Source organism: Phragmites australis, chromosome 9, assembly GCF_958298935.1.
Source record: "Phragmites australis chromosome 9, lpPhrAust1.1, whole genome shotgun sequence".
NCBI lineage: Eukaryota > Viridiplantae > Streptophyta > Magnoliopsida > Poales > Poaceae > Phragmites > Phragmites australis.
Genome location: NC_084929.1, coordinates 292,042 through 312,243, shown reverse-complemented (window position 1 = coordinate 312,243; position 20,202 = coordinate 292,042). Strand labels below are relative to the sequence as shown.

Sequence of the window (20,202 nt, the reverse complement as noted above, 5' to 3'; positions counted from 1 at the left end):
AAATTGTTTTGTAACTTGCCGACTAATAATCAATTGGTACCGCCCTGAGAGAAGAAATCTTTTACTCATGAGAGAAGAAAATTGCAGGAGAAAAAGGCAATCTTCAGACCTGTCTTTCTGTGCAGCCATTGGGACCCCTTGTGCTCATTGTGTGGCCAGATGGATTTGTGCAGAAAGGTGCTACGGTTTCGATCAGGGGAAAACTTCAATAGAAAGGTGATAAAAAACAAAGATGGAGGGACAATAATCTGACATTATATGGCCTCATGGGCAAGCATGGGGCTTCGATCTTTGTGCTTAGGGGGACGACGGTCAGAATCAATCGGAAAAATGTAAAAATCCATTTCATAAACCATATATTTTCTCGGCATCAACATTGAAAACTGAAAATGATAAGATTGGGATGAATACAAGATCAGAACTATAAAGAGTATTGGAAATAGAGCCGTCAAAAAGAAAACATATTGTTATCGGATAATAGTACCGTAGCTTTGAGTGCTTGACTAAACATGACTCCATAACAAGAGCGCACATTTACACTATGACTCGCTATTCCTTGAGCATAATATCTATGTTTATATAGACACACAAACATACGATAATACAAAGGATAAGCATATGACTAGAGACAATAGGTATAACAGGCGGTAAAATTATACACTATAGACTCTGTGTATAGGGATGTAAGTGGGTACGCAATAGATAGTTTTATATCACCATTTAATTCATTTTTCCTTAAGTTAATTGGGTGAAAGTGAATCTTTAATTTATTTTTTTAAGTTTTAGATCGATACAATAATTCAGAAAATACAAAACTTATATCACTACTTGTGTAGTTTTAACAACTCAAAACGAACATATGTATCCGTCGCTAGCTTATACTAGGATATATTACTTACAACAACAGGTAAGTTTTTCATCAAAACTTGCAAGAATTGAAGTTGCATATGAGCAGCTGTACTGTAGATATTTGCAGATCGATAGAAAACACAACATGAGGGAGGTTTGGAATAAACATATATAGAAAAAATCACATTCTTTTCTTTCTTTTCATTTATTACATTCTTTTATAAGATTTGTGACGGAGGGAGGGAACGGATTCCATGAACGGAACGGAAACGGTTCTTCTGACGTGCGGGCCACCACCACAGCACTTGTGGGCCCCGCGTGTCATTGAAGGGCTTGGCCAAGTTGACCGATAAAAAGGGAAGCCGGGGGAGCGGTGGCGAGGGCAAGTCGCCGGGCCTAGGGTTTCGGTTTCTTCGCCGGAGATCTGCTTGCCGCGGCACGACGAGGTGGAGCAGCGGTGGATCTGCCGGTCAAGGGCGCGGATCTGTGGGTGCCTTGCTGGTGAGCCTCTCCGGATCCACCAGATCTGCCCTTCTTCTTCTTCTTCTGCTTCTTCTTCTTCTTCTTCTTCTTCTTCTTCTTCTTCTTCTTCTTCTTCTTCTTCTTCTTCTTCTTCTTCTTCGATGAGCTCTCAAATCTCTCCGATCCGTCGGTCCAGTTCCTTGCGGAGGATTTGTTTGCTGCTACTGGGTGGGCGCTAGTTAGTGTTTTAGTGTAGAAGAAGTTCCGGCATATCGAGTTAGTGTTTTGGTGCTTGCGGATTCGCAACAGTCTTTTTTGTTTCAAAATCTGTTTGTTTCTTGCGGAATCTCAAGTTAGATTGTTTGCGTTTGCTCGTGCATATCACTCGCACCAGCAGATCTGCTTATAAATATTAAAATTGAAACAAGTATCTCGCCCTTGCTGCTCATAGAAAACCCCCCCAACATGTGCAATTTTTGAACAAAGTCTTCTTCTTGTTTGGTGCACCAACTCTCTCACTATGATTATTAAGTGAAAGCAACGTCAAATTATTTTTCCATCACCTGGTGTCGCCGTCGATTAGCTCTTATTTCATTTACATGCTTGGTTCCCACTTCACTTGCCGAAACTACCGCTACTTTTGTTGTTGTTTGCTCAACCACGGTTGTGTCTTTACAGGAGTAGACATGGAGCACTACATGATGAGATTCAGCGCGGGAGGAGGGCAGCAGCTCTCTAGGGTAGACCCAATGCCTGACCGAAGGTCAAGGTTTTGCCAGATGAATGCACAGCCAGTGGTTCGCATCGAAGTCATCTGCCCTCAGCCGCGCAGGGCTTCCCGTCCGCCCTTCCCGATTGAAGCTCTGAATAGAGCCAGCCCCAAGCCTAATAACGGGTTAGTTCTTTTATTCTTTGCTCTAACCAGATTGACCTTAAACGTTACATCCTTCTAGTTTATCTAAAGCATTTGTACCTGCCTTTGCCATTTGCGGAATACTTGCTAGGTTTTGAACGCCAATTTATAGCGCGATATGATTGCATAGGGTGCACGTTCGCATTTGTTCTTAGATAAGACATCACATATATAGTATTATTATGTGTTTGAGAAGTTTGCTCCAAAATTGATGCAATATGAAGCGGCACTTGTTGAGAGATTCTTTGACATTAAGCGACAAAGTAGGCAATAAACACTAGATAGGTTACATGCATGCACCGGCAAAGATACTCGTTGAGAGATTATTTGGTGATAGGATTTCACACGCTACTTTACAAGCTTGCGACAGCAACATGCACATTTAGCGACAAAGTAGGTGATACACACTAGATAGGATTACATGAACCGACAAAGATACTTTTTGAGGGACTTTGATGATATGACTTCACACACGTACGTTACAAGCTTTCGACAGGAAGCGTAGGCATTTAGTAGCAAGATATGAAAAAGACGTTACATACGGATAATGTGAGGACAAAGTAGGGAGTAATCATCGGATAGGATTAGATTTCACATGTCATGCTTCATATGTGATGATGTCATTTCAAAATTGTAGTAGACAGGCATAAGACTGGTTCTTTGCTGACCATGTGTGTTTCATGATTGCAGGGCACTGCCAGTGTATAGAGCAGACTCCGCTTCTGATATCCTTGACCTCATCCTCAGCAAGGTATACCACCATATCAGCACTTTCTTGGTATTATAAATTGTAGAACTGCAGCATCATATTCTGGATATCTGATGCCCATCTTGCTCTCCTCCCTCTTGCAGAGTGACCCTGATGTTGATACTGATTCGAGCAGCCAGGCGGGCTTTTTCTGTGGCTCGCCACCTGTACGCACTAACAACCCTATTGTCCATGATCCGCAGTTCGGTAAAAAAACACCTTCCTTTTCTCCCTTAGGGAGTTCTTTTGGCAAAAAGGCAGCTGGAATAGTTGAAGTAGGTTCTCCATCTTGTGGGGCGAGCAGCCCAAAAGTAAGAATCGAAGGTTTTGCTTGCGGGAGCAAAGAGCCCCACTGTGCAGTTACCTTTGCCTGAGCGTTTGATCATCCCCATTGACCATAACGTTATTTTGCTACCTCAACCTGTAAATTTTCCCGGTCCACCTGAGGATATAACTAGTTTCTTTTATGCTGCTACCTAGTTATTTGAGTCAAGTGGTTGATGCCCTTGTGATTGTGGCTTTTGAAACTGCACAATCGCAGGGAGCTTTCGGATGTACATAAATGAGGTCTCCATTGTATCTACATGTTGTGTCAACTAAGTGTCCGTTGATGGGTCAGTCTGTAAATACTGTCTTGCATTTGGATTTAAGTCGGAATATGAAATTTATCTCTATTCTGGTGGCGAATCTGTGAATTATGGGCTTTTGCTTATACTGAAGATATAGTTTGCTTCCGCGCTGATGGTCTCCATTGTATCTGTATCTAAGGTCTCTGGTTAAGGTGTATGCGAATCACAACATTTGGTCCTACAGCTGTGTGCTAAAATGGTAACTTGTAAGATGGGTTCGTGAGTGAATTGTTTACGCAACTTCCTTTTGGGGACAAAAGGGGTTCATGCAAGAATGCAATCTCAGACAAAGGAGCCATCGTTGGTTGGTGAATTTTGGTAGATGCAAGAATTGCGTCTCTGCCTGGCTGGTTTCTTTGGAGCTAAAAGGTGATTCATCTTGTACGTGTATACTGATTTGGGCCCTGGACCTTCAACCTTGCTTGTACGATTGGCCCAAGCTAGAGGAATGTCTTTTTCACTCGGATGCATTCCATTCCATTCGTTGGTATTCGATCTCCTAATGAATTGAAGCAACACCTATCAGTTCGTGGTCTATATCTGATGGCATGGTTAATTTGGTTGTATGAAATAAATAGCATGCATACATGAGAGCATTGCACAACAATTAAGAATTGAAATCTGCAATAGTTAACGAATGGCGTGTTAACTTACAAATGAAATGAGGGCATTTCATTTAATTTACAAATGAAATGAATCTGATTTGAGTCAAATTACATATGGACAGGTGGATCGAATCAATCATCTGTACAAACGAATGAATCCAAGCTAGGAATGAATCATGAGAAGGTGCAATTAGCTAGTCGATCGCATGCTGGTGTGGAGAAGCTTGAGCTCAAATTATTTGTCAACTCTACACTTCTCCCTGAGAAAGCATCCATCGATCAGAACGTCGATCCCTAGAGTATCCGTAGGATGGATCATCTAGAGGATGGCCCTGGAGTGCCTGAGGATCATGCGGAAGGGTGTCGCCGTCGCTGCTCGCCTAGTGCTCAATGCTTCCTTACTGGCCCTCCCCACCACCTAATAAAATTCCATTGGAATTCAATTCATCCATTCTTCAATTGATCGGACAAGAACAGCAACATGACCGATACATTCTCACATAGTATTACCTTGCCCAAGCTATCCCTCTTGCAGGGGCCGTTGATCTTTTGAGTTGCTGCAGACGGCGGCGCTGCTTCTGCCGGCACAGGCGCAGGGGTAAACTGAAGCTTGGTCTGCGACATCCGGTTCGGCGTCGTGGAGGCGATGGTCGCCCTTCTCCTCGTCATGGCGCCGCCGGCGTGAGCAGCCGCTGCTGATTTACTGCACAGCACAGAAGGAAGGCTCGACTCCTGCATCGAATTCAATATGGTAGTAATCATCTAGCAGCTGGATCGGAATAGCACTAGCAGGGAGAGGAGTATCCATGATCCATTCAGCTGCATCTAGCCAGAGAGAATTGAGTAGGTAAGGTACCAGGAGCAGGACTGTTGCGCAGTGCTTGAGCACCTCGAGGTTCATGCGTGCATCCTCCAGGCTCCTGTGCTTCTGCTTGCCGATGCCGAAGTAGGACGCCAGGGTGGCCATCTTGAGGTCGCCGGCGCGGCGCCCGAAGTCGTGGGCGAGCACGTTGAGGGAGTCGATGACGCCGGTGGGCTCCGGGGCGGGGCGGCCGATCTCCGCGAACGCCTCCCGGATGCGAGGGCAGTCAAAGCGCTGGATGTTGTGGCCCGCCCACACGCGGCCTGCCATGCCATGCCATGCCATGCATCAATATATATAGCATCATGTATCTTGAACAGAACTGAACTGATCGAACCGAAGCAATTCAATGGATGGATATATAGATAATGCATGGTTGACGTGTAGGTAGATACCGTCGAGGATGTCGAATATCTTGTCGGCGACGTCCTCGAATGGCGGCGCGGAGCGGATGGCCTCGACGTCCGTGAACCGCCGGGAGACAGCGGAGAGGTCCCCCGGGCGGATGAGGGTGTCGTAGCTGCCCACCTCCACCAGCTTCTTGGGGCACACGAGGATAGCGCCGAACTCGAGCAGCCACCACCGGCCCGCCGACGACGGCGCCGTCGTCTCGACGTCGAAGAAGACGATCTCTCGCATCTTCATCCTCTATTAGTATTAGTTGGTTTCTTGGCAAATCTCGATCGATCCCTGACTTGTACTCTCGAAGCAAAGAAGCAATTACAGAGGATGGATATGGCTAGCTGCTTGTTCGTACCATGCATGCAATGCAATGCATATATTTATATCTTATCTCTCTGATGAATTCTGAAACCAAAGGATGTATGGATATATGCAGAGCAGAGGAGGGAATACTTGTTGTTAGCAATGCCAAATCCAGTGGAGAGGGTTAACTACTCTGCTCTGGCGGTCTGGCCTCTGGCTTTGGCTTGAAGCTGAAGGGAAGAGGAGTCTTCCAACAGTGCAAGCAAGCAAGCCCAAGCCCAAACCAAAGCAAAAGGAAAGAATTGCATGCATGGGCGGCCAAGAACGCAAGCAAAGCAGCTGCAGTCATGTCCAAAGTTTCAGCACAATTCAATATGAAATCACGACTTTACAACAGGAGGATCATGTTAACAAGCAATGGTACGTACATGTTTTCAGTTGCGAAGCTAAGCTAGCACAAGATTAGGTGATCGGTTACTTGCATGCACAAGATTACTTGTAAGAGATTACTTTACCTTTTGCAATTTGCGTCACTTTGCTTCCGTGGAAGGGTCGCCATTCTACACACGGACCAACTTCTCTATGTATGTATGTCCCGTCCAGGAAAGAAAGAATATCCCACTCTGCACACCACACCAGGCCAATTGATTCGACCTCAAATGGTAGATTCTGTTCGGCCTCTGTGATTGCTTTGCTAAACTCTGACGCTATCTGAATATCTGCCTCAAATGGTAGATGCATGCTAGGTCTTACTGTCATCTCCTTGAAATTTTCAACCCTTCATTCTGCTCTACCTGTTGCAACAGCGACAGGGTGCTCTGCCTTCGTACTTGATCCCAACTCTCCAATTGTTGCACGTGCGCGTCCGGTGTTTATGGACCATGCATGATTTTCAGACAGGCTACAGATAAGACTCAATAAAAAAAAAACCCATAGGCCAGAACAGATAATAAGACTCCTCCGCTAGTTTAGTTGCTTGTAACAAGCTCCTAGCAGCAGAGAGGCCATTCTGCACGGTACCAGATCATATATACCATCTGAATTTGCCTTGAAGTAAACACAAGTAACAGAGCTTTCCAGCAGACCAAAGGACAGGGGGCAAACAAAATAAAATATCGGTTCTTCAATTTAATCACATCTGAATTCTTGGATGCACAGCACTTTTCCCTCTTTCCTACCAATGCATATATCGACAAAAGAATACCTGACCTCTGAGCAGCAACGCGATAGTCACCGTCCAATTCTATAGCTCAAAGCATCTGCAGTCTGTCTCCACAGGTGCTCTAGCTTGACCCCTGCATCGTTCATAGCTTATAAAGGTCCCGGAATGAACAGTGGAGTATTCATAAACAACGCCCAATACTGAACCGTGTAGAAATATATGCGAATTTCACCCAACCTCCATTGCATCTGTTTCTTCAAGGCAGGTGAGGTAGCTGAAGAGACCCGACGAACCTGCATCTAGATTTTTCAAAGTTCATTAGCGATCTCACATTCACTCGATCAATGCAACATTACTGGATAACAAAAAGTAAGTACCTCTTTTTTCTCCACGAAGCCAATACTGTGAGCACATCAAGGCTTGCAGGGCCTCATGTGAAACCCTGCTACGCTGTGGGCTTATAACCCTTCCGGTGATGCTAAATGCTGATTCGGAGATTAGCCCTGAGATAGGAACTGCAAGAATGTCTCTCGCTGCTATCATCTGCAGAGTTGGATAACTTGTCCCCAAGCTCTTCCACCAAGCTAATGCGTCAAAATCTACTGTTCTAGGAATAACAGGCTCGTTTAGACATTTGTCTAGCTCTGACTTGACATCTCCATTAGAAAAGTTGCAAGCGATATATAAATCATAGCTCGATAGCTGGACTGGATCTTCTTCCTAGTCCACACAAGACTGTAAAGGCCCAACTTCTGATCGGCTGTCCTGGTACTGTCTGACCAAATCGTAACAAAGCTATCCAACTCTGTTTATCTCATTATAAGCCTCATCACCGAAAAGTGAAGGGAAATAGAACTGCAGTAACATTCAAATCACAAGCAGCCTTTACAAACATCTCTTCACTTTCTGTTGTCGCCGTCCAGAATTCAACACTGGCACGGATCCTATGAATGGCACTGCGCAATGCGCATCAGATCCAGGCAACTGTTCGCAACTATATTCAGCATGTAGGCACATCTCATGTGCAACAACGATCCGTCTAGCAAAAGATTTCCAGTTCCCAGTCTTTGCTTTAGGAGCTCCATAACAGTAAGATCAGTGCAACAATAAGCAACCGTCAACATCGACACCCTCATCTCAAGATCCCATTCGCCCAGGCAGCTAAAGATTGTTTCAGAAACTATTTCAGCTGTATGCAGCCGTGGCACATGTAGGAACCTACATGTTGCAATCAAGCACAATTAATTTCTCGTGCAAAAGTTAGAATCTGAAATCATAAAGTCGGTAAAAGAAAACATCAGCTACATTTAGAAATAGACACACGTTTTTTTAAACGTACCGGTGGGAGAACTGACTGTTATATTGATAAGAAGCCATTGACAATGTGTAAACTACCGATATTACGAATACATGATAGATGTAGGGGATACTCTTGTAGCTGAATCACACGACGAACACCGAAATTTATAAAAGTTTAGACCTCCCAAATAATAATAACCCTACACCTTGTGGTCTTGTATTTATCTTTGGGACAGTGATAGGGGGAGGGTTTTTAGCTAGCCTAGATAGATGTAAACCTAATCGAAGTCTCCTTGCTTGTAGTATCGACAAGATGTCGATGTAGATGGCAATTACAGAAGGTTCGAAGGCTTGAGGCTCATGTAGGCTTGGGGCTTGTTTGTTGTGTGTGTGTATAGGGGCTGCTATATGGCTTATGTACTCCTTCTCAAGTAGGATTATGATATTCTTAGAGATAAATTTTCATATTTGTGAGATATCCTGGTACATACGGGCAGTTTTCATACGTCCAAGGACTTCTTTCCCGGACACAGTTGTATCTTCGAGAATACATGCAACCCTAGGAATCCAAGGACTCCTTACCAAGTAGGATTCTAGCATGATTTTAAGAGGTGGTGGCGTGTGAGGCATTTGTGTGCTAACTTCCTTATGAAGTTTAAGAACAAGAACTTGGTGAATCTTTTGAAGAATATATATATGGGATAAGTCTCAGTGGGTCGGCTCCTAACACCATGTTTATATCAACTACAATATTGTCGCTTCAAGCAATGGATTGATGTGGTGAGACCTCCGCTCAATGGGGGATGGATTAGAGAGGCAGGAACCAAACGGGGGTATGAGATTAGGATGAAGGAATCACACCAAAGGCAAGAGACATGTTGGGAGCGGTAACAGGAATGTTAGTGGCGAGAACATGAACATAAACGATAGGTTGATAAGCTTCAAAGGCGGAAGGATGAACACCACCTCTAGGAGGACATTTGAGGGAGGCAAGAGGGCGAACATCAGAGGCGTAATGACCTACTTTAGAGCTCTCTTACGTCACCAAGAAGAAGAGAAGTGTGTAGTGGCATGTAAGAGAAGAGAAAAATTTCCATGCTCCACGTAGTAGAATTCTTGCTTTATCCCATGTATTATAATATTTAAAACCATATATCGCGAAGTTTATAATAATCATGGATGTTTACCTTTACGAATAAAAATACCGACTTCTACTCTCCTCTTCGTATAACTTAAATTTCTTAAAGTAGTCTGGTTTCTAAAAAAAATGCAATCTTTATAGAATTGCAGTTGAATAAATGTCCACCCTGGAGTACATTTCTGTAAATTTTCAAAATGAACCTATATATTTGTAAATTTCGAAAAAAAATATATAAATAAAAATTTCTGGCATGCCCTCACGGACCGCTGATAACACATCCAAAACAGAAGGGGTATATGGAGTAGCAGTACCCTAGCTAGCTGAAGAAAATATCTTGCAGAGCTAGGTTGAGTGGTCGTTCGATCAGCGAGTAAGACAAATTATATCTTAATCTGCTGCATTGCATTTGATGAAGATGCATGAGCAGCAGCTGGCATTCACGAGATGATTGTTGATCGATGGCGGCGACGAAAAGCACTGCCACTACTACCCGTCTACCCGTGCCACTACCTGCCTGGCCTGCTTGACTGACGGACGCACGGACGAGCAGGCAGTGCGCATCTAGGTAGGTGGCAAGCACTACCGCTCTGGAGTATAATTTATTAGTGCTGCTCACTGCTCAGCCCAGCCAACATCAACAGCAATCTATCTAGTCCTCACCAGTATATATGGGCATCCTCCAACATATGAAAAGCTAGATAAAATTCTGATAAATATAAAATAAAAAGTAAAATACTTGAAGATCTCAGTAGAAGTATTGGACAGGGTAAAATCAGACTATACTCAGTTATTGCTTAATACAGGTGCTCCCTTTCAATATAAAAAATAACCTCTATTCAAATTTAAATTGGAGTAGTTAATTCATGATGATTTCTATGAGCTGGTTGCCAACATCTGGCTAGTGAACATCGGGGATCTAATGCCATCAAAAAATGGAAAAATAAAATCCGATCCCTTAGACAATATTTAAGAGATGGCCTAAACAGACACTAGGAATTTTAAAGAAAGAAAAGAAACAGTTGGTCAATAAGGTTAATGAGCTCGATAAAAAAGCATAAAATAATCCATTAACACCTTCTGAGGTGGCCTTTAAGCATTACCTCAATCAGAGGCTTGCACTTTTACTGCGACAAGAGAAGCTCAAATAGTACCAATGTGCCAAGGTGAATGAGCTATTAGAGGGTGATAATAATACTAAATACTTCTAATTAGTAGCTAATGGTAAACACCGAAAGCAGCGGATATACAAACTTGAAGACGAGGGCAATTTCATCAGGGAAGCTGATCTCAAAAAATTTATCACAAAATATTATAAGGGGTTATTTAGTAAGCCGGAGCATAATACTTTTGTAATGGATGAATCATTCATAAATGATATACCACAAGTAAGTGAAGAATAGAATGACATTCTTACATCACCCTTTGATGAAGAAGAGGTGAAGTACGCAATATTTCAGATGGAGCATAATAAAGCCATAGGTCCTGACGGCTTCCCTGCTGAATTTTATCAGGTTTTTTGGAAGTCATCAAAGGTGGCATGATGGCTTTGTTATCTGATTTCCACCAGGGGCAACTGGCCATTTATAGCCTTAATTTTGGGTGATAACACTTGTCCCAAAAATTCAGGAGACTTTGAAGATTCAACAGTACCGTCCTATATATTTGTTAAATGTTAGTTTTAAGATATTCACCAAAATGGGCACTAACAGAATTGGTACTGTGGTAGAAAAGATAATAAAACCTACTCAAACCGCCTTCATACCAAGACGAAACATTATGGAGGGTGTAATAATATTACATAAAATCATCCATGAATTACATAGAAAAAATAGAATGGCGTGATATTGAAACTTGATTTTGAAAAGGCCTATGGTAAAGTAAAATGACCATTTCTTCAACAAATTTTGCGAATGAAAGAATTCTCTACACAATAATGTGAGTGGATCCAAAACTTTGTGTCGGAAGGACATGCAGGAATTAAGGTTAATGATGAAGTTGGCCCCTATTTTCAACCGCACAAAGGTTTAAGGCAAGGTGACCCCTTATCACCCATCTTTTTTTAATATTGTAGCAGATATGCTTACAATATTAATATCAAGAGCCAAAAGGGATGGACAAATAATATGTTTGGTTCCACATTTGTTAGATGATGGTCTGTCTATTCTGTAAAATGCAGATGACATTATCATTTTTATAGACTATAATTTGGAACAAACAAAGAATATGAAACTTATCCTTTGTGTGTTTGAGCATCTCTTGGGGTTGAAATAAACTACCACAAAAATGAGTTGTTTTGTTATGGTGAGTGTCGGTGACATGGGACCCAAGGGTCCCCGAGTCCCGAGGTCAGGACAGCAGAATGCCACGTGGCGTTTTCCCTCGGGGACCATCTCTCCGAGGCCCGAGAAGACCCAGTTCCGGGAGGGGTGCTTGGGGCCATGAACAGTGGTCCCCGAGTACCCGTCATTCCCCAAGGATCCGAGAAGACACAGTTCCGGGAGGGGTGCTCGGGGCCATGAACAGTGGCTCCCAAGTACCCGTAGTTCCCCGAGGACCCGAGAAGAGCCAGTTCCGGGAGAGGGCGCTCGGGGCTATGAACAGTGGTCCCCGAGTACCCGTAGTTCTCCGAGGGCCCAAGAAGGGACATATCCGGGAGGGGGCACTCGGGGCTATGAACAGTGGTCCTCGAGTACCCGTAGTTCCCCGAGGACCCGAGAAGAGACATATCCGGGAAGGAGCGCTCGAGGCTATGAACAGTAGTCCCCGAGCACCCAGAGTTCCCCGAGGACCTAAGAAGCCCCTTGCCGGTGGACCCCACAAGGGCTCAGCGGTGAGGTGTCAATCGGTGATAGGTCCGATGCTGCATTTAAGAGGGAGTGTGTGAAAGTGCATCTAGCCCCTATATGTGGTTTTAGTAATTAATGATAATACTTATGGACTAACAATGGTGTTGAGCTTGTTAGTAGGTTATTCCATAGGTGATGCATGAATGAGAGATATGCATGAGCTCTAAGTGAATGGGGAGAATGACAATGCATCAAGATGAATGAGCTCTAGGTGATGCTCGGGTAAGTGATGACAATGCCTATGGACTAACAATTATATTAAAAATTGCTATTAGGTTATTCCATAGGAGATGCATAAATGATGAAGCATGGATTCTTTGAGAAATGTCATGAGTTCAAAGAATTGCATCAAAAGTCATTGAGATTTTAGTGATGCTCATAAGAAGAAGAAGAAGCTCAATAAGACTGACAATAAGCTTGAAGGCTAAGTTACTTGTGGAGATCAAGTAACTAAAGGTATGACCTGTCAATAGAGTTTTATGGACTAACCCGTGTGCTATGTGTTTAAGAATGAGTGGGGTTAGGTTCTATATGAAGATTGATAATATGCATGAAGGCTAATAAGTTACTTGTGGAGATCAAGTAACTTAAGGTATAAATGTTGTCATTTAGGTTTTATGGACTAACCCATGTGCTTTATGCTTGAGAGTGAGTTGGGGTTAGGATCCATAAGAAGGCATAAGTTGAATTAAAATCATATATGTCAAGAGTGAAGAACAAGAGTGGACTCCATATTTGATAAAATGAATTCCTTGAAGATGTCGAATACAAAGTGGTTTTCTATGGCAAGACGGTGAAGGGCAAGCAAGACTCGGCTGCGATGGACCATCCATGGTGAAGGGCAAGCAAATGGCTTGGCGCCGAAGGATCAAAGGCGGTGGTGAAGAGCGAGTGAAGGCTTTGCGCCGATGGACTGTGCAAGGCCATGGGAAGCTATGGATGATTCACATCAATCATATGAAGAATCAAGTGAAGAATATATGGAAGTTGGTAACCCTCAAGGTTTGAAAGAAAGAAGCGGTACTTGAAAGTATTCAAAAGGCTCAAATTGGTTCAAATGTGTTTTTATCTTTGAAATTGAGTCTAGGTATGCCGCACTATTAAGAGGGATGCAACGTGAGCTAATTGTCACATCTCAGTGCTCAAGAGGTACCAACCAAACCCAAAGTGAGAGTTTGTTGTTAAGAGTCCGGAGCGGAAAGTGTGGAAGTGTCCAAAATAGGTTTTGGAGTGTTCCTAGTTTGATCCTATGTGTTTTAGGTCATGAATTCAATTGGAATGTGTAGCCCTCTGAATAAGCTTTCCATAGAGTCCAAAATTGTTGAAATCGGACTCCAGGATCAAAATTTATCGCCGTTTTTCGGAGGTCAGCTGTGCTGTACTCGGAGACTCCGGTGAAGACCGGATTCTCCGGTACCTGAAATGGCCGGAGACTCCGGTGAAGTCTGGATACTCCGGTACCTGAAGTGGCCGGAGACTCCGGGAAGTCTCCGGGAAGTTTTCGGGGCTATTTTCTGTGTTAAGTGCCGACCGGAGACTCTGGTGTAGGCCGGATACTCCGGTAAAGTCCAGAAAAGAGCCTAATGGCTAGTTCTGACACGTTCTGTGACCGTTCTGACGCTGTTTTTGGAATTGGGACCGGATACTCCAGTGTTCACTCCGGGGTGGGTATGTTAGAACAGTAACGGCTAGTTCTTTGGAGTGGGCTATTTATACCCCACTCACCCCATCCTTTAGGGCTGCTGCAAAGGGCACGAAAGAACACATTTCTAGAGCCAAAAGAACCTCTCCCACTCCATTCTAATGTGTGATTTGACAAGAAAAGTGAGTTGGGTTGAGAGATTGGAAGATTGAGTGCAAGTGAGCTAAAATCCAATCTTGAGCACTTGAGTTCTCGGCAAGAAGTTCATCGTCGTGTTTGTTACTCTTGGAGGTGAAGCCTCCTAAGCGGCTAGGCGTCGCCGACGAGCACCCAAGGTTGTGGGTTGCTGCGGAAGTTTGTGAAGGGCTCGATTTCACATCCGCAAGGGAAGAAATCAAGAGTGGATCGAGGAAAGCGGTTGAAAGAGACCCGGCTCGTTGGAGCTTCCTCAACGGAGACGTAGGATTCACGGTGGTGAATCCGAACTTCGGGAAACAAATCTTGTGTCTCCTCTCTTGTTTCTTTACTTTTGAGTTCTGGCTCAAATCTTTGTGCATATTGCTCGATCTACTTGTTTGCGTGTATTTGAGTGTAGGTTCTCCATGGATCTACTTGGAATCATCTCTGGGAACACACGACATCACTTGGTTTGAGCTAGAACTCTCTACCCATCCTTTATATTCAGTTTCGGGCTCAGTTCTGTACAGAATTCGGAGAATCCGGACTTTACCGGAGATTCCGGACCTATACAACCCGGAGACTCCGGTGAACAGTAATTTCAGGCATATAAACAGTATTTTCAGCATTTTTCAATTTAAGTTTTATTGCATATCTCTTGCTAGATTAGAGTAATTTTTGTCAACTTAGGATTATAATTTTCACACTTATTTAGGGTGATTGTGCACTAGTTGAGCCTAGCATATTAAGGTTTTTCACTTGTGAAAAATCCGTTAGTTTATATTCCGCTGCAAGTTTAGGCCAACGGTAAAAAGTGACGATTTTTTTGTAAAAATGCCTATTCACCCCCCTCTAGGTGACATCATTGTCCTTTCTGTGTGGCCTGTCGCTTCCAACCACTCCCCCCCACGCCTGTTGTACTGAATACGTCAGTCCCTACCACCTCTTGGAAGGAAGGCGTGGGGACATTTAATACGACATGTCCCATCGCACGTCACCTTGCGTGGCTTGGAGATGTCGTCGCTGGGCTCGAGGCTTATCGCCTGCCTCCCTGCTGTGTCAGACCTGCTCTGACCGAGCGGGCATGCGGGGTTGTTCGGCGGCTGCCCGGTGGGCCCCCCTGCACCCGCTGCAGTTGGGCATAATGGGCGATGGGACCGGTCGGAGACGCACTTTTCAACCCCCTGTAACATCAAAATTGCAGCCCATGACGGTTGCTTTCCATTTATGGGGCATGGGAACTCATGCCCTCCTTTCTGGGCACGCCAAGCCTCCCCCAACAAGATAAAAGGGGGGGGGGGGGCACTTCGGAGAAGAAGAAGTCGGAGAACGAGTTCGGACAAGCTCAAGCACACACTTGAACAAGCCAAAGCATACAGCACACAAGTCTGAGAGGCTGAGCAGATGTTCTCCAAGCTAGAAGTAAGACCGAAGCTCTAGACTTAGACAAAAAACCTTGTAATACAAGAGATCCAGATAAAGGCATTCCCAGAGCATTAATAGCTTACACACAGGAGTAGGGTATTACGCCCCGTGTAGTCCGAACCTGTTTAAAATCCCTCGAGCATTTACTCTCACTGCATTTACTCTCACTAGCAGACGATCATCCGTCCCGCCTACATCTCACATATTCACATTAAATCCACGTACGAGGTAGATCCAGAATCAACCCCCATCCGAATCTCAAAGGGAGTCCCTCAGGATCCCCGCTTGCGGAGTTCATCCTCCAACAGTGAGGCAAAGGAATGTGAAGACCAATATACTCATTTATTTTGGTGTAATATAATACATACCCTTTTAAATATCTTGGCATTCCGATGCATCATCGAAAATTAAAAAATAGTGATTGGAAAGGGGTTGAAAATTGATTCGAACGGAAATTGAGCAGTTGGAAAGGGAAGATGATGTCAGCTAGAGGACGATTAGTGCTTCTTAATTCGGTCCTCAGTAGTCTTCCAATTTTTAAGATGTCATTCTTTGAGATCCCACGGGGAGTACTTAAATGACTGGGTTGTCTACAATCTAGATTTTTCTGGCAAGGTGACAATCACAAGAAAAAATATAGACTAGTACGTTGGGATATTCTTTACCAACCTAAGGACCAAATCTATACTCCGGTTGTCTGTTGAAAGTTGCGTTTCAATGCTTTCAAAATTCAAAACACTATCGAAATAGTCATAAAAAATTTAAAAATAATTATGATGCAGAGGATGCTATATCATCTAGCCCTTCACAAATTTTCAACTCAAAAAAATGCATGTACAATGAGAAAAAAGAGAGAAATTTTAGGAAATTTATCTTTTTGTTTATCATCTTACATGTCCTATTTTTGTCTGAAAATTTATGAAGACCTAGATGATATTATCCTTAAAAAATAATTTTTCGTGACTGTTTAGATAGTGTTTTGAATTTTGAGGGCATTGAAACATGATTTTTTTTTAACCGGTCGCCTGTTGGAAGGACGCTTCCAACGCGCGATAGACATATAGATTTGTAATTTTGTAAAACGGACGCTTATATTTGCAAAATCCGGATTTGAAAAATATAGAAATAAAAAAATTCAGAATCCTTCAGCCCCTCCGGGTTTTCCTCCTTTACCACACAGCCCAGTATCTCTGAAAGAAGCCTTTAACGGGCCTGGGCTTTGGGCCTCTGGGCCTGCCCTGGAAAGAGTGGATCCATCCGAGCCTAGCCAAGCCTGTCTCGTCTTATCCCCGAGCGGAGGCGGAGGCGGAGCTGGCCATTCCTCCTCCTCCATTCCATCCACCACCACCCTCGGCATGGCGACCACCACCCTCCTCTACTCCTCCTTCTCCATGCCCGCCGCCGCCGTTCGGAGGAGCACCACCGCCTCCTCCCTCGGCTTCGCCACCTCCCAGCTCGCCGGCCTCTCCCTCTCCGCTGCCGCTGCTACTTCAACAGCGGCCGTGGCCCCCCTCCCCAAGCACCACCACCAGCTCCAGCCCATCGTCGCGCGTACGTAATCTTTGCCTCCTTCCTCTCCTTTCTTTCTTTCGTGCCTCGTACCTATAAAAATTTGCTCCATTTTGATTTGTTCTGTAAAAAAAAACTTAATTTACTACCTGATTAGTTATGTCAGGAACGAACCATTTCATCAGTGTCAGTGTGTGTTGTAATCGATCGGGTACTCTACACTAGTGTGGAAATTCCTTCGGCTCCTCTGATGGTCGATTCCAATCCAATTCTAGATTGGTTAGCTAATTAAGCTTACCTGCTCTGCACAGTGAATTTCTTGAGGCCCTGCAAACCAAATCATCATTCATAGCATACATAATGTCAGATAAGATAGATCCTAGCAGTAGCTTAGTTATTGCTTAACAAGATTGTCTTGTGTGTGTGACTGATGTGATGATGCAGGTAGGATTTGCCCCTTCACTGGCAAGAAGACTAACCGGGCCAACAAGGTGTCCTTCTCCAACCACAAGACCAAGACGCAGCAGTTCGTGAATCTGCAGTACAAGAAGCTGTGGTGGGAGGCCGGCAAGCGCTTCGTCAAGCTCCGCCTCTCCACCAAGGCCCTCAAGACCATCGAGAAGCACGGCCTCGATGCCGTCGCACGCAAGGCCGGCATCGACCTCAACAAGAAATAGCTGCTGCTGCTCTTCATTCATGCATTTCCTTAATTCCCTCTTGCGTTCCAGTGAATGTAGGCCAGGCAAGACAAGGCTGCATATATTGCTATCCGTTTCATTATAATTAATTAATGTGATGATGGGTCATCCAAGTTACAAGTAATTTAGACGAATTTCTCTGATGGATCAAGTAACTAGAAATGTAATGGGATTGGATGAGGAGGAATGTTGTCCAAGATATGGAGAGAGGAAGGAGATCACAGGGCAGAGATTGTTTCTGCAACCTATCGTTACAGCTGCCTGCTAGCAGAAACGATGAACTCATACTTCTGTATAGTAGGAGTATCTGATCTGAAGGGACCGGAGCATCGATCATGGTTAGTTAGTTCCTGCAGTCTATATATCGATCTTTATTCAGCAAGTGTTTGGTTACTTCTCATCATTTTTTCCCCACTTGGAAAACCGTTTGGATAAATAGAAACAGAATAAAATCATCTCCAACAGATATTCTAAAAATTCATCCTCTATAATACTATTACTATATCTCCTAACACTATTACAACATCTTCTATTTTTTTCATCTCCAGCAGCTACCATATTTCTTTCCTTTCATCACTCTCCTCCTCCCTCCAGACCCACGTGCATACGCTATAAACAGTGATAGAGACTTTATCCGGCCGCAAATTTGCTAGCCTCCTCCCATCGTCGGCTTCATTGTTGGACTCGAAGCCGAATCCGTTGGAGACGCATACCGCTGGCTCCCGATCGGCAAAGTACGAAATGATTAGTTCGCACAGTGATACGGCCGGAAAAGCCTCTCCCGCTGGAGATGGCCTAAAACCAATCCCAACCGTTTCCTTCCCTTCCCACTCCAAAATCTCTTCCCGGCAGGATTCCCTTTCAATATTCATTCCCTTCATGATCCTACACTCCAACAGCATTCCCTTCCCCAACAGACTTCCAATATTATATAATTTTTGTAACCGAAATCGTATTTTCACGAGTTATGCGTGTATATGTTGCATTTACGGGAGTATGCAGTACGGGTGAGAGTGTTGAATGTGTACAGGCTTCCCGTGGAAGGAAACGTTGGACTTTTCGAGCGGCTTGCAAAGGAAGCTATTCAAGTGTGGCTTCTCAAGGAAGATTTGTACTACTATAAAAGGGTCGGCCTCCTCAAAGGGGACTCACACTAGTTCCACGTATTGCAAATACAGAATGAGCTCTTCAGATTCGGAGGAAATGCTGATGTTCTCCTTGGATTCGAGTGACGAAGAGGACAAGCTGCTTCTGCTTATTGCCATCGAGGAGGAACAAGCAGCAGCGGTGTGTCGTAGCTGTCAGCGTGGGTCCATGCTGGGCCATGCGGTTATAGACCGTCATCACCGCGAAGGTGCTGCTAGGCTCTACAACGACTACTTCGCCGACAACCCTGTGTACAGTGATGTCCTGTTTCGGCGGAGGTAAGTGTGTATTTGTAATGCAGGACGTAAGCAACATTGTGTACACTGACTAATGAATGTTTCTGGAACCAGGTTTTGTATGACGCGGCGTTTGTTCTTGCGTATTGCGGCCGCTGTGGAGGAGCATGACGCCTGGTTCCGGCAGGGAAGGGATGCAACGGGGAAGCTCGGCCTTAGCCCGTTGCAAAAAATGACAGCGGCGATCCGGCAACTAGCATACGGCGTCAGTTTCGATGCAGTTGACGAGTATGTGCGGATAGGGGTGAGCACGGCGATGCTGGCATTGCGGAAATTTGTGTAGGCTATTGTGGAGGTGTTCGGAGATGAATATCTGTGTGCTCCCACTGAAGTTGACACCGCGCGTCTCCTGGCAGAAGGCGAGTGGCGTGGGTTCCCCGGGATGCTGGGGAGCATCGACTGCATGCATTGGGTATGGAAGAACTGTCCCAAAGCGTGGCATGGTGCATATACAGGCCATACTCGCAAGCCTTCTATAGTTTTTGGAGGCGGTTGCGTCATATGACTTATGGATTTGGCATGTTTTCTTTGGGATGCCTAGTAGTCTAAATGATATAAATGTTTTGCACCAGTCTAACTTATATACCAGGCTTACCGATGGGACTGCCCCAACCGTGTCGTACACTATCAATGGTAACAGGTATGACATGGGATACTACCTCGGCGACGGCATATACCCCGAATGGGCGACCATAGTGAAGGCAATTCCTGCATCAAGAGGCAACAAGAGCATCCATTTCTCCGCCATGCAAGCATCTGTCCGCAAGGATGTCGAGCGTGCATTTGGTGTCTTGCAAGCTAGGTTTGCTATTGTACGCGGATCAGCTAGAGTATGGGATCAATCCACATTGCATAATATCATGACCGCCTGTGTCATTATGCACAACATGATAATTGAGAACGAGCGTGGAAGCGCATCCACGGTGCAGGTGTTCGACTATATGGGGGAACCAACTCAAGTCCATCGAAATGTTGATGAAGGCGTGCTGCATTATGTCAAAGCGACTCAAGCTATCAGGAACCGTGCAATGCACCACCAATTGCGTGACGACCTTGTTGAGCACCTCTGGAGTATTCATGGTGCATAG

General features: G+C 44.5%; 4 protein-coding genes across 4 annotated transcripts; 3 read left to right on the top strand and 1 right to left on the bottom strand.

The window, feature by feature from the left end:
• The first annotated feature begins 1,186 nt into the window (after positions 1-1,186).
• LOC133928229 (uncharacterized) lies at positions 1,187-3,659 on the top strand. Its single transcript, XM_062374457.1, has 4 exons — positions 1,187-1,350; positions 1,990-2,206; positions 2,915-2,975; positions 3,077-3,659. Exons 2-4 carry the CDS (start codon positions 1,998-2,000, stop codon positions 3,344-3,346), a joined length of 540 nt encoding a protein of 179 aa, XP_062230441.1. The 5' UTR covers positions 1,187-1,350; positions 1,990-1,997; the 3' UTR covers positions 3,347-3,659.
• A 556-nt stretch (positions 3,660-4,215) lies between these two features.
• On the bottom strand, positions 4,216-6,189 carry LOC133928230 (protein NEN4-like). Its single transcript, XM_062374459.1, has 4 exons — positions 5,464-6,189; positions 5,063-5,331; positions 4,717-4,938; positions 4,216-4,624 (listed from the first exon to the last, which is right to left on the bottom strand). The coding sequence occupies exons 1-4, from the start codon at positions 5,711-5,713 to the stop codon at positions 4,526-4,528; spliced, it is 840 nt and encodes a 279-aa protein (XP_062230443.1). The 5' UTR covers positions 5,714-6,189; the 3' UTR covers positions 4,216-4,525.
• Positions 6,190-16,758: 10,569 nt separating this feature from the next.
• On the top strand, positions 16,759-17,815 carry LOC133928228 (large ribosomal subunit protein bL28c-like). The gene is made up of 2 exons (XM_062374456.1): positions 16,759-17,016; positions 17,419-17,815. The coding sequence occupies exons 1-2, from the start codon at positions 16,821-16,823 to the stop codon at positions 17,649-17,651; spliced, it is 429 nt and encodes a 142-aa protein (XP_062230440.1). The 5' UTR covers positions 16,759-16,820; the 3' UTR covers positions 17,652-17,815.
• A 1,036-nt stretch (positions 17,816-18,851) lies between these two features.
• Positions 18,852-20,202, top strand: LOC133929582 (uncharacterized). Its single transcript, XM_062376387.1, has 4 exons — positions 18,852-19,096; positions 19,169-19,346; positions 19,398-19,526; positions 19,687-20,202. The coding sequence occupies exons 1-4, from the start codon at positions 18,852-18,854 to the stop codon at positions 20,200-20,202; spliced, it is 1,068 nt and encodes a 355-aa protein (XP_062232371.1).

Bases quoted from the DNA above. Each gene is read 5' to 3' on its own strand.
- LOC133928229 (XM_062374457.1), top strand. From the start codon at position 1,998: ATGGAGCACTACATGATGAGATTCAGCGCGGGAGGAGGGCAGCAGCTC. The intron at 2,207-2,914 runs GTTAGTTCTTTT...TCATGATTGCAG, and splicing joins AGCCCCAAGCCTAATAACGG to GGCACTGCCAGTGTATAGAG. The intron at 2,976-3,076 runs GTATACCACCAT...TCCCTCTTGCAG, and splicing joins TTGACCTCATCCTCAGCAAG to AGTGACCCTGATGTTGATAC.
- LOC133928230 (XM_062374459.1), bottom strand. From the start codon at position 5,713: ATGAAGATGCGAGAGATCGTCTTCTTCGACGTCGAGACGACGGCGCCG. The intron at 4,939-5,062 runs GTACCTTACCTA...AATTCGATGCAG, and splicing joins GCGCAACAGTCCTGCTCCTG to GAGTCGAGCCTTCCTTCTGT. The intron at 4,625-4,716 runs GTAATACTATGT...GAATTTTATTAG, and splicing joins AGAGGGATAGCTTGGGCAAG to GTGGTGGGGAGGGCCAGTAA.
- LOC133928228 (XM_062374456.1), top strand. From the start codon at position 16,821: ATGGCGACCACCACCCTCCTCTACTCCTCCTTCTCCATGCCCGCCGCC. The intron at 17,017-17,418 runs GTACGTAATCTT...GTGATGATGCAG, and splicing joins GCTCCAGCCCATCGTCGCGC to GTAGGATTTGCCCCTTCACT.
- LOC133929582 (XM_062376387.1), top strand. From the start codon at position 18,852: ATGAGCTCTTCAGATTCGGAGGAAATGCTGATGTTCTCCTTGGATTCG. The intron at 19,097-19,168 runs GTAAGTGTGTAT...TTCTGGAACCAG, and splicing joins GATGTCCTGTTTCGGCGGAG to GTTTTGTATGACGCGGCGTT. The intron at 19,527-19,686 runs GTATGGAAGAAC...GTTTTGCACCAG, and splicing joins GCATCGACTGCATGCATTGG to TCTAACTTATATACCAGGCT.